This window comes from Pleurodeles waltl, chromosome 4_2 (assembly GCF_031143425.1).
Source record: "Pleurodeles waltl isolate 20211129_DDA chromosome 4_2, aPleWal1.hap1.20221129, whole genome shotgun sequence".
Classification (NCBI taxonomy): domain Eukaryota; kingdom Metazoa; phylum Chordata; class Amphibia; order Caudata; family Salamandridae; genus Pleurodeles; species Pleurodeles waltl.
In genome coordinates this window covers 430,845,597-430,859,383 of record NC_090443.1, presented here as the reverse complement: position 1 = coordinate 430,859,383, position 13,787 = coordinate 430,845,597, and the positions used below count along the sequence as shown (strand labels likewise).

The window sequence follows — 13,787 nt, the reverse complement described above, 5'->3', positions numbered from 1 at the left end:
GTCTCGCCCCCCCCAATTCCTTATTGCACCAGTGACCCGCCGGAGCCTGGGGGTGTGCTGTGCCCTGCGGCTGGGTCCGGACTGGGACCAGAGGTCGGCGTCTGAACCGGGGACAAAGAGCGAGGAGACACGCGGCCCCCAGGCGCCACATCGCAATACCTGGCAGACAGCGGAGACCCTGGGGACCCCCCCTCCATATGCCCTGGGAACAGGAGTGGTCCTGAGTCAGCAGGGCAAGGACAAAAGTGACTGGGACGGACCCCCTCCTCCTCCTGTCCTTCTCGACACGGTGAGCGATCCTGCCCCCTGGAGACCCTGGGGCCCCGGGGTGCCGTGGAGGTTGCTCAGACCTGAAAGGGGACTGGTGGAATGCTCCCCGATTCGTTGGTCCAGCGGGGAAGACGCCCCTCCCCCCCCAGATTGGACCGGTCTGGGGACCCACCGGGATGTGGTGACCTGGAGCACAACGGATTTTACGGATTCAGCAAGCGACCTGGCACTCTGCCCCGCAACCGCAGGCTCGCGCCCCGGCGCTACTGACTGGGGCCCTGGTGACGACCTGGACACGAGGCCCCCTCCGGGTGACCCTCTAGGGGCGCGCTGGGCGTAGGGGGTCCTTGGAGTGATCGGACCCCGTCCACGTGATCGGGCGGCACCACAACGGCTTTGCTCAATTCCTGAGTGAACCATGGGGAAGGATAGGGCCTCCAGACAGCCGCAGCCGTCCCAACAGAAGATCGACCAATTTACTACACCGGCAGGCTCTCGAACCGTGGGTGAGCCCCCACCTAGCGAACCGACCCCAGGCGGAGTCAGTGCTATCCTTCAAGCAATCCAAACATCACAACAGGCGGTCAAAACCAAAATTGGGGAGGTGAGAGAGGACGTGGGCCTCATCAGACAAGACCTTAGAAACACAGTGGGCCGGATCACGGAAGTGGAAAGCCGCGTATCACAGACCGAAGATGATCTGGCTGACCTTAGGACCAAGGTAGCTCAACTGCAAACTCGAAATGGTGAACTGCATAGCCGGGCCGAAGACGCCGAAAATCGCTCTAGGCGCAACAATCTACGCTTTGTCGGTTTCCCGGAGGGAGCAGAGGATAGCAAAGCCCCTGAGTTTCTGGAGGGCTGGATCAAGTCCTGGATGCCAGAACACACCCTCTCACCATGGTTTGCAATTGAACGGGCCCACAGGGCTCTGTCCCCGCGGCCCCCGCTGGGTGGGCCTAGGAGACCCATGATTGCACGTTTTCTCAACTTTAAGGACCGCGACATCATTCTTAGAGAGGCCAGACGCTCCCCCGACCTCCTCTGGGACAACCACAAATTTTATATCTTTCCTGACTATACTCGAGAGGTCCAGGCCCGGCATCGGTCATACGAACAAGTAAAACAAAAACTCAGAGCGATACAACTTTCCTACATGCTCCTCTTCCCCGCACGCCTCAAAGTTATCCTGGCCGGCAAAGCACACTTCTTTGAGTCACCTGGAGAGGCATGGGACTGGCTCTCGGAGGAGGGAGCGGGGAGCCGACGGTGCCCCGCGGACCCAACTGGGGGGGGCTCCGGGAGCTGGAGCCGGCCCCCGACTGGACATACGGAGAGGTCGCAAAAGGACAAGGTCCAGACGCGGAAGGCGGAGGAGCACTGAGCCCCGGCAAAGGAAGATAAGGACAATGAACCAGACCTGGACTCCCGGGCGGGTGGGGAACGCTGGGACTCCCAGGGAACCCAGACCCGGGGCAGGGGCTAGAGGGGGACCGCTTGAGCCAGTCCCCTACACTTGGTTAATGTGGTTTCACGCACTGGGTTCCGTCAGGGGAACAACCACACTTGGCGCTGACCCGTGTATATGGGAGCGGGGACACACACACAACGCAGCGCGATAAATTCCAGTAATATCCAAAGTTTGGCTAATATCAGCCGATTGCAACTGATCCGACTGAAAGGAGGGGTCCGCCACTCCACTTAGGGACAGTCCATCTGACTGTGACACCCCAGTTGGGTACTTGACGACATATGCTTCCTGGGTAGAAGTATGGGGTGGGGGAGGTTGGGGGGGGGTAAATGTTTCTTTAGGGTTTAGTAGAGTTGTTTTGATAGGTTTCCTTTGTTGCACCAACTACATTGATTCTCTTTGCTTAGAACGTTTGCCTCTGGGCCCACGGACGGGCCCCCGACATTTCATGATCTCAGTACTATGCATACAGCTCACTCACTGACACAAGTTCTCTCATGGAATATAAACGGGCTATTAGACAAAATCAAGAGATCTGCGGTGTTTAGCACCCTGCACAGGTATGCCCCGTCATTGGTCTTGTTGCAAGAGACTCATCTGCTCGGCACTAAATGTCCCATGCTGGCACGCGGGGGCTACGACAAGGTCTACCATGCAGGATTCTCAAGGGGCTCTAGAGGGGTGGCCATCCTATTCCATCGCACACTACCTATTGTGGTCACAGCCACACACTCAGACCCACAAGGTAGATTTGTGGTAGTAACTGGAACGCTACATGACCTACCATTTAATGTTGTGAGTGCTTACGCCCCCCCAGCTGGGCTTGATGCCTTTCTACTTACGCTCCGCCGGGTTCTGACAGACCTCCCTCAAGGTATCACACTAATAGGTGGGGACTTTAACTCCATCTTGGACCCCAGACTGGATGTCTCTGGGTCTATATCCACCACTTGGTCCGGGAGGGCGTCGAGTTTAAGCGGGTGGGCCGCCAGTCTGGGTCTGTGTGAGGTGTGGAGGGCCTGGCACCCCAGGGCGCGACAGTACACGCACAAATCAGCTGCCCACCAATCCCAGGCCAGAATTGACCTTGTGTTCATGCCTGCACTGGATGCCTCCAGGGTCACCAATGCGGAAATATTACCGCGGGGGGTCTCGGACCACTCTCCTGTGCGAATCCGACTGGGAGGTATCGACCCGACCCAGCGCCCGATGTGGCGCATGAACGCATGGCACCTAAGAAGAATATACCCTCGAGATTAGGGATCATCTCACACAATACTTTGACCAAAACCTAGGGTCCGTACAATCTCCGGGCACGATCTGGGCTGCATGTAAAGCCTCACTCAGAGGCCACGCCAAACACCTCGTCTGCATCAGGGAACGCGCCCGCGATTCACAGGTGGAGAAACTTGAGGCCAAGGCATTACACCTTGAACGACTAGATACTACAACTGCCTCAGCATCCGTCCTGAGACGCCTTACCATAGTCAGGGAAGAGATAAAACAATTAGTACTGGAATCTGCCAAACACTCCTGGAGGACGTCAATGGCACGTGTGTACGGTTGGGGGGACAAGAACGGCAAACTCCTACACTGGCTGGCCTCGCGTCCACTAGCTGACAGAATTATCCCTGAAATTACGGACGAGACAGGCTCCATTGCGAAGACACCTAGCGAAATCGCCAAGAGCTTCGCCTCCTGCTATGCGCAATTATATGAGGAAAGCCCCTGACCCCCGGCTGAGAAGGTATCCCCCCTCCTAGACGACATCGTCCTCCCAAAAATCTCACAAACGACCAGAGAAAATTTAGACGAAGTCATAACGCTCGCTGAAATCACAGCGGCAATAGCCAGCTTATCAACGGGCAAAACACCCGGCCCAGATGGCTTCCCATCGGAACTTTATAACAGGTGTGGGGATATTCTGAGTCCTCACCTGCTCAATATGTACGACGAAGCCGAGAAGAATGGCTGTTTCCCCTCCGGGATTGATCAAGCCACAATAGTGGTGATCCCGAAAACTCAACCTCCGTCTCACAACCACTCGGCATACAGACCTATCTCTCTCTTGAACACTGAGATCAAGGTGCTATCGACCATACTCGCCGCCAGGTTGAGGGCTGCACTCCCATCACTGGTACACCCTGACCAGTGCGGATTCATGCCATCGCGTAGCACCAGACACTGCATCAGACGACTGCATGTCGCCCTGGCACACCGAGAGACCCTGACCCGATCTCCCTTGGCCCTTCTTCTGCTCGACTTCGAGAAGGCCTTCGACACTGTGGACTGGTCCTACCTGGAGCACGTCCTACGGAGCAACGGTATTGGGGCCTAAATTCTGTGGTCTCGTAAAGTTACTATACTCCAACCCAACCGCGCGGGTTCAGGTAAACGGTGTAGCCTCTGAGCCATTTCCCATCCGCCGTGGAACTCGGCAGGGATGCCCGCTGTCCCTGTTACTATTTGCACTAGCAATAGAACCGCTAGCGAGGTTGATAAGGGAAGACCCCCTGTTGGAAGGTTGGTCATGGCCTGCAGGCCCAGAAGACCGGGTGGCACTGTATGCAGATGATGTCCTCATTTACCTCTCTAACCCTGCCACGAGCGGTCCACGAGTCCTACAACTACTAGACCTTTTCTCACAGGCCTCAGGCCTGACCTTAAACCCGGGAAAATCCCTGTTGGTCCCCTTGCACCCCTCTAGAGACTGTGTCGACTGGCAACAAAATATCCCGATCCGCCGCAACAGCTTTAAATACCTGGGCGTACACATAGCCCTATTACCTGAAATGGCATGGGAATTAAATATCACTCCGCTTGTTAGGAAAGTTAGAGATGACCTACAACGGTGGCGGAGTCTACCCCTTAATCTACTGGGCAGGATTGCGCTTTATAAAATGATGATACTTCCCAGGTTCCTATACCAGCTACAGAACTTCCCATACCTAGTCCCCCGAAAGTGGTTCAAAGAGGTGGAGTCAGCAGCGCGCCAATTCCTGTGGCACGGCTCCCGCCCCAAACTGTCCCTCGCTACCTGTCAGAGAGATATCTATGACGGAGGGCTGGGTATGTCTAACATCTACTTCTATTATCTGGCAACATAATTACTAGTAATTAATGACTGGATGGGAGGGGGCTGGACGGACCCGGCGTATAGGCTGGAACTCCAAACAACAGGCTATAAAGGGATTTTTAATGCACTGTACGGGGACCCAATTCCACTGAATACCCCAGAAGTGACTAAAATGACTCTCACAGGGTGGCGGGCAGCTCAAAAGGTGTCGGGCTGGTGGAGCTGCCTCACCCAACAGACTCCTCTCTGGCAGGGAAGGTGGTTGGCGGAAGTCTCCACACTGGAAGGATTCTAGAAATGGGACACTATTGGAATCTCCACCCTGGGGGATGCCTGGGAAGGGTCACACATGCGATCATTTGGGGAGCTCCAAGAAATCTATTCACTAAACAATACCCAATTCCATAAATACTTACAACTTAGACACGCCCTGCTCATACACGTGCGACCAGGGGACGATATCCCAGAGCACAGCCCACTGGAAGCGAAGGTTCTAATGGGAAGCCTGGGAAAAGGAGGAATCTCCCAGTTGTACCGCTCCATACTCACTAACACCTCTCCACCCCTCGAGGGACTCCGTTTAAAGTGGGAGGGCTGAGTGGGCCCTATAGATGAGGCAGATTGGAGGGAAGCGTTGATGGCCCCCCGATCACTGGCCATCTCCTCCCGATTCCAAATGTTGCAAACCCTCTACCTGCACGCAGCATACCTCACCCCCAAAAGACTCTTTAAAGAAGGCCTCCGGTCCACAGCTAACTGCCCCCGATGCTCCAACCCAGAGGCCGACTTTTTCCATACGGTCTGGACCTGTCCAGTCATAGAGACGTATTGGAAGGCAATTATAGGAGAGGTTTCAGAAGTCCTACAATCCGAGGTGGAGATATCTCCTATACGGATCCTGTTGGGGGCCATGGGGGAAATGGGTCTGACTAGGGCAAACAGAACTTTCCAGGGTGTGGCGTGCTTGGTGGCAAAGAGAGACATCATGGCAGATCGGAAGGTCGAAACAGCACCGGCCCTGGCCAAGTGGAGGCGAGGGGTGGACTGGTGCGCACAATCCGAAAAACCTATATATGAAGCAAGGGGACGCCCAGACAAGCACAACAGAGTGTGGGGGAAATGGGAAAACGCATTAGATACCTAGCATGTATGTGCCCACGAGAGACGAAACACATCAGCCTCAGATCTGGCGCTTCCGTGACAAGGGAACTGTAGCTAAGATGCACACACACAATATTTTATTCATTGTATCACTGTGATCTATGGATTCAGAATTGGATGAATACACACTCTTAGTGTTTGGGGGACCTGTGGGGACCAATGGGTTGGACGTTGCACTTTGGTTTAATGGTGCCAATCTATTTGCATTTGTGTTTGCACTTTCTTTTCTGTTTATTTTTTCTAAAATCAATAAAAGCTCTTTATTAAAAATAAAAAAAACTGCAATAGTTGGGGTACAATAGTAAGCCTGCAGTCATGTTTGCACTGTCATTGTAGTAATTGGCACAATGGGTGCTGTAGTCTACCAGTGACATTTAACTTACAGGCCCTGGGTATACTTTGTACCATACACTTGTGCTTATAGGTAAGTTACATCTGCCAGTTAGTGGTATGTCAATGTCCACATGTTGAAAAGGGGAGCACAGGCACTTTAACCTTGGGGAGCAGGGGTAAGGTGCTACGGGTGGGTGGTGAGCTCCGCTCTGCTGATGGAGCTAAACGAGTTTTTGGGACCCCGCATGCAGCACGACCAAAAACTGTGCTAGCCCTGCCAGTGGAGCTCACCGCGTGCGCACTGCAGCCCAGTTATGGGCCACACAGCGCATGCGCAGACAGTCTGCACTGGTTGTGTGGCCCATAACTAGGCTGCAGCGTGCAGTCTCGGCCTAACGTAGGCGGCATGAAGCTGCTGCCGGTGTCAGCTCCGAATCCAGCCATCCAGGCCTCCCTCTCGCCCTGGAGCAAGGGAGGCAGAGAGCCAGGCCACTGGCAAGTGGCAACAGGGATCCTAGAGTTGACCTGGCCCCAGGTAAGACCCTAGTTTCCCGTTCTCTTCTGTGTGCACACGGTGGGGCAGGCCAGTGCATAAGAGACCTGAAATACCAGCTTCAGCTGCCTGTGGCCCTGGCATGAATTCATGCCAGGGCCATAGGCAGCCAAAGCTGCCGTTTAAGGCTCCTTGTGCACAAAAGACCTGAAACAGCAGCTTTGGCTGCCTATGGCCCTGGCCTGAATTCAGGCCAGGGCCATAGGCAGCCAAAGTTGCAGTTTCAGGCTTCTTGTGCACCGGCCTGCCCAGGCCTCTTGTGCACCAGCCTGCCCCATGTGCAGTGCAGTACACACAGAGCATGCTGGTGCACAAGAGGCCTGACACTGCAGCTTTCAGCATTGTCCTGTATGTACCCAATTACAGATTGGGTACATACAGGCCTGGTTGGCCCGACCCTGCTTGGCGCTTCTGAGATTGGGCACATTCAGGACAGGATGCCACTAGGGCAGGCGGCACTCCGCCGCTCCCTGAACTCCGCCTCCGCGGAATTCCACATAGTTTTAAATCAACTCAGCGGAATACCGCGGAGGTGGAGTTCCATGAGCTCCACCTACCTGTATAAGGTGCACAGAGTTCTGGACCCAGCAAAAATAAAGGGTCCAGCTAGATGCTGGTTGACCCTCCAGAAATGACTAATTTCCTACAACCTGCCTAACAAACAAAATTCTCCCATACACTTTAATGGAGTTATTTACTTTTTAAACTTTGAACACACTCCAAAAAAAGTGTTTGTTCTCAACAGAGTTCGTTCTCTGTTCATCCAAATGGGATCACTCTTTTAAATACCTCGCATGACTCACAATTTTGAGTGAAGAGGTTGAAAGGTGTGCATTAGCCACTTCTAAGGCACCTTGTTAAGATCCTTTGGATAACCCTCTGTAGCCTGTTAAGGAGCACCACCCACATCCCTGAGATGAGCAGAAAAGTGTACCAGCTTAGAGCCATGGTTACAAATGCAGTGGGCCTGATTATGAGTCATTGTTATTTGTCGTCCCTGATAAATAACAATACTAAGGGGTACATTATTTATCAGATGCGATAAATTACACCTATTACTAGTTTATCGGGAGCAACCAGCGGAATTTGAGGTTTAACACGTCAAAATCTGCATTATACAGTAAATACCTAATGATTCCCCCAGTTAAATTTTGGCATTACCATCTGAAATTTAACAAAGGTTGAGCTATTCAACACAGCTGATAATTATCACAAGCGTTAAATACCTTCAAACTTGTAATTCTGACCCATGCGTAAACAGGGTCAGAATAGTACGAGAAACTCTTAATCCGGACAAATCAGTTTCGGCCACACCTTATAAACTTCTAGTTTACATATGGTTTGTCTATAGCAGGGTATGACTTATAGTTAACATGGGCATGTGTCAAGACATCCACAGGTCCATATTTGATGGTTAACAGAAGCTTTCACTTTTCTGACATACCAAACCATACCATCATTTTAACCTTTGTTTTTTCAGTTAATTTCTAGGGTTTTTAATATAAAGTGTTATTACCATTCCAACCCCGTTCCGCCCACCCCCATGGGCACCCAAACCCCCGTGGGGGCCCAACCCAACATTGTGATAGGCATTGACACCCAACCCCATTGTTTTTTTCTGATTTTTCAATGCTATGGGACACTTGTGAGAGTGGGGGGGAAGGGAGGTTGCACTTGTGGCTCCTGCGACAGTCCTGTGGGATCACAACAAGCCAAAATAATATATTTTTTTAATTTAACCCATGGGGGCTGTCCCTGTGAGACAGGTAACTAGGTCCTAGCTATAACTACAGACCTGCAGGCCGTAGGTTTCAGTCCTGAGAAGTATTTCAACAGATTATACACCTACTGCAAATATCTGCAAGCAATCTGTGTAGCTGAAGTGTTAATACTTGCAGGACTTCATTTTTTGGCATTGATAAAAATAAGGGCACTGAGGTGGATAGTAATATTAAGTGACAAAACATATTCTGTATATATTGTGTTCTGTATAAATAATGATTATTTTTAGTTTGTTATATAATTAAGCTGGAACCATAGATCTTATTGCACACAGTATATACAGAAATATCTTTTGACACTTAATAACACTACTACTCAATTTAAGGACATGAGTAATACATTGCATATTCAGTTATCTCCCACTTTATCATTGTCAGTCCACTTTTCCAGAGATTTAAAAAGCTGCTAAGCGTTTACATAGGTCTCCTCTGGTTGAACTCCTTGAAGTGAAGAAGCAGAGCAACTTTGGTTTTCCTTAATTGCCCACTCTGTGTGCTAATACATTTTTGACAGTGTACAAAGCAACAAATGTTGTTTACAATTAACAATTGGGTTGTGATGGCTCTCTACCTAGTTTACAGTCCACAGAAAAGCCTCAAAGGTATTATAAGGATGCCTGCAGCATGGGTGGTTGAACATTGTTTCTGTGTGCACCCCTGCAGCCCTCCTGAAACAGCATTTCTGATACATATTGACATGGCATGTCTGTTTTATCTTGTGTGTAAAGACAATGGATGAAGTAGTGATGTGGTGTGTGTGTATGTCTAGGGTGCATGGGCAATGTTGAGTGTGGATGCTCTGAGGGTGTTATGATGAATGGAATATTGATGTCTGTGTGCCGGGTGAAGTCTGTAAGTTGTTTAGAGCTGGAGGGGGATGGAGCCATTACAAGACCTTTCAGGCTGTGACTCTAAACTAAGGACTAACATGAGCTAAAGATCCTACCTCAATGACTCCAGACTCTAGTGTGAAGACCCTGCCCTTCAACTACAACAGCCCCCTTGGATGGAGCCAGGGCTCATAGTTTGCAAACCACTGGTTTAGTGGAAGAATGGTTAAGATTGAACCCTTTCACTCCTTTTGGGAGGATGAAGGGAGGTCCAGGACGACCCCAACAGCGAACAGGTGTATGCCCCTGCAGGAAAAAATAGAAATATCTGAAGTAGCTTGAAAACAATAATCTAGGCTAGTTCTCCAAATATAAAAAGTCTGAGGAAACTCAAAATCAAACAATCAGACTTTGTCACCCAATGAAATCAGCCAGTTATCTGCCTAGTTGTGAACGAAGCTGCAGTGGTGCAAAGAATAAGATTCAAAATGTTCTGCACCTTTTTCAAAGTGTTTGAGAGCAATGTCTTCCGAAGCTGACACTCCACTACATTCCGGCTGTGTATTGTCACTTGTTTCAAATCTATTATAAATGTTAATCCTAACAGAAGTTAAAGCATTCGTAGCAAGAAACAATACATCATGCCTTTCAGAAAGTATTTTTCTTCTTTAGTTAAGGCTTGAAAAAGGAGAATTATGTGATGCAACGATCTGAAGATCTAGAACCAGATAAAAACCACAGAATTGTGCTTGTAAAATCAGGAGTGTTTGCAGCATACCAATGTATTAACCCAAGGTAATAAGTTTTAATAAAGGCATAATAAAAAAATGTTTTGAACAACATTCTTAATAAAGGTGTATACTTCTCTCATTGTCAAATGCCTCCTTCACTACCATGGTGCCTATATTTTTGGCAAGTGGGTTAAGAGCTTCCTTCTTCAAATTATCTTACTGAAGTAGGTTTGGCTGGTCACAAAAGAAATGTAGATTGCTGTGAATATCTTATGGCAGAACCCTGCCCTGCAGGGTTGTAGCTTGTCCTAATTGACTTCATTGATTTCCTGGTGTTCTAGGTGGCGATGGAAACTCACGGTCATGTGGGGGCAGACATGGCAGCCCTCTGTTCAGAGGCTGCACTGCAGGCCATTCGCAAGAAGATGAATGTGATCGACTTGGAGGATGACACTATTGACGCTGATATACTGAACTCAATGGCAGTGACAATGGATGATTTTCAGGTACCATACCTGGGCTTAGATCTCTGTCGTCCTCTATTCCCCCTTCCTCCCTGGTGATTTGATGTAAAACAAACCTTTGTATGTCAAATACTCCTGTTCATCCAGACTCTGTTCCACACGACAAGGAGTCCTGAACATTGCCTTGATCACACTACACTAACTGGATGGCCAGGTGACTCAGTTGAGTTTAAATTTTAGTGAGGGTCCTCTTTGACTCCACTAGATAGCATAAGTATCATGTTGAATTATTTTATTCACCATCAACGAGAACATGTTAAATTCTTTCACTTGGCACCGCAGTTATCACATTCAGTTCCTTCAGCCACCACCCCAATGAACACATGACATTGTGTCACTTATCTAAATAGTCAATGCTAAAGGCATTACATGCTAGCACAGTTATCATGTTAACTTTCTTCACTCAGAATCACAATGAAAACACTGTCTAGATTCTTTGATTTGCCACAGTATCAAGCACATGTGATTCCTTTACTCACTGCTATGGTGTGCCACACTTAGGTTCCTAACTACCAGCAATGTTCTGCATTTGGTGAAGCTCTTGCTCACTACTGGAGCTCAGATTCCTTCGCAATCCACAGTACTTCATATTCATTCACCACCAGAGTACCTCATATAGAATTTGCTAACTTTCTACCAGAAAACACTAAATAAGATTCCCACTCCTGTTCACCACAGCAGTATTCTGTCTCGATTTTCTCATTTCCCACAAGTCCCCCAAATCCAATTCCTTAAAGCACTGTTACATTAGAGTCTGAAAGATTTATGAAGTTATTAGTCTTGATAAATTTGATTATTACATACTTGTCAGTTGAGTCACATTATTTTCATTGTATGTGTACGTGGCCTACTTTGTTCAGTTTCCTCAGTATTTCACAATTTCTATTGTATTCTTCTTTCATATCTTTCTCATTATATACTCTGTATCACTTCATTCTTTTCTCTCCTTTTTTATGTTCCTCTCTCGGTTTGTAAAACAGATCCCTTCTGACCTCAGAGAAGACTTACCCTCATGGCAGTAAAAACAGCACAACAGCTTCACTGGTTGTCCGACTTCCTAACTAGAGGGTTGGGTCACAAAGCACTGTAAAACCATAAGCTAGTCCTTTGCCCTTCTACAACCGCTGAGGTCCAAATGCAAGAGGCTGACCATGTTGTGTAAATTACATATCACAAGCAGGCCCCACCTACTTTCCTGAAGTCTTCCAAAAGGGTAGGACCCCCAGACTCAGCATTACCTGTTCGTAAAAGTGAAAAGGGGGTAGTTTAAATGTAGTGGACCAACTTCCAACTGTCCCACTAGCCACCTACGAGTGCTCCACCATAGTTGGGCACTCTGGCCAGAGTCTCCTCTATGGGTTTGTCAACAGATGTTGACTTGCTGCACACATCTTTCCCCTGTAGTCACCCTTTTGTCCCCTCAAGACAAGAGTGGGTCCCAGACCTTAAAAACTGTGTCCGCTGTATGAAAGTCAGCACATGGGGCAAAGTCAGAGGTGCACCAACTGTAAAATAATTTACACCTTATCTACATTCAGATGGGATCTCTGCAAGCAACCCACTATCTCCTCCCACATGAATAACGTCACTTGCCCACATGATTCCTGAAATAGACAGGCAAATGTTTCATACATGCACATACAGCACAGGAAATTTGTTCAGATAAGAAATTTAGATATGAATGAGCCCTTCCACCTTCTGTGTAGTTTCTTCATGAGGATCAGTATCTCGCTGGTTCATCTATTCCCCACTCTCAGTCATGAAGACCACCTGAGGGAGAAGCAATATGTTTCAGGCTGCTGAATGTTGGACTATCATCAAACCTCTCTTACTATGCTTTCCTTGTCTCACACTCTCTCTTCCTTTATTTGTCTATTCCTCCATCCTTTGCCACACCTTGCTCATTGTTGTTCCCATTGCCCTTTCTCTCATCACCTGCAGTGGGCCCTGAGTCAGAGTAACCCATCAGCGCTGAGGGAGACTGTAGTTGAGGTTCCCCTTGTCACCTGGGCTGACATTGGTGGCTTGGAAGAGGTGAAGAAGGAGCTACAGGAGCTGGTGCAGGTCAGTGTGTGCAGTGTGTCCTGAGCAATTGTCAATGTATGTTCTGCTGTGTTCTCAACGTGTATAAAGCAAAACAGTGGTCCTTCCGGGGAAGTGTTAGCCTTAACTTCCACGGCCACAATATGAAACCATCAACAGATTGGTTTGACCAGAGATCAAATCAAAATGTATTCAATACATTTCAGACTTTGAGGTTGAAGATACCTCTTTCATTTCAGTAACGTGATATATTTCTTTTTCATAAACAAGGTGCTCCAGGAAACATTATGGTGCAGTGAAAGTGAGAGAAGGTAAATTAAAAGTGCTGCACAAAGAAAGTATATTTAGGTGACTGATATGGACACAATTGTTGGTGCATGCCACCTTGGGACAAAGTATCATAATCAAAATCACCTTAAAAACAGTTCACTAGTAATTTTTTGTCAACATTTCGGCCCCATAAATATTATTCAGATAAGGGTCACATTTTTAGTGCTTTCTTTTTTGTCCTGATGATGACCCTTATCTGAATAATATTTATGGAATCAAAACATCAACAACAAAATATTAGCGGTCTGTTTTTAATGTGGTTTGGATTATGACACTCTGACATAGGGTGGCATGGACCAACAATTGTATCCATATCAGTCACTTGTATTTATGTTCTTTCATATTGTGGTCGTGAAAGTTGAGGCTTTCTCTTCTCCTGTAGGGACCATTGTTTTGGTATATGCATTGTCTTGCCCTGGTGCTAGGGTTAATGGGCTTGCCTTTTTTCTCTGAGTATTCTCAGTGTGTGTCACTGTGTATGCTGTTATGTCCATGGTGTGTGTCACTGTGCACTACTTTGTTCTCATTTTGTTTCATTGTGTGTGCTGTTGTGTTTGCAGGATGTGTCACGGTGTGTGCTATAGTGTTCACGGTGTGTGTCACTGCACTTCTGTGTTCTTACTGAGTTTGATTGTGTGTGCTTATGTGTTCTCAGTGTGTCACTGCATGTGATCTAGCCTTCAC

The 13,787-nt window shown here is 48.4% G+C and overlaps 1 protein-coding gene across 2 annotated transcripts in view; it reads left to right on the top strand.

The window, feature by feature from the left end:
* Nucleotides 1-13,787, top strand: part of LOC138292866 (transitional endoplasmic reticulum ATPase-like) — a 187,998-nt gene that overhangs the window by 85,375 nt on the left and 88,836 nt on the right. For both annotated transcript variants that reach the window (XM_069231705.1, XM_069231706.1), the window contains exons 11-12: nt 10,548-10,712; nt 12,672-12,794. In XM_069231705.1, the coding sequence (XP_069087806.1) occupies nt 10,548-10,712; nt 12,672-12,794 (288 nt within the window). The remainder of the gene's footprint in view (nt 1-10,547; nt 10,713-12,671; nt 12,795-13,787) is intronic.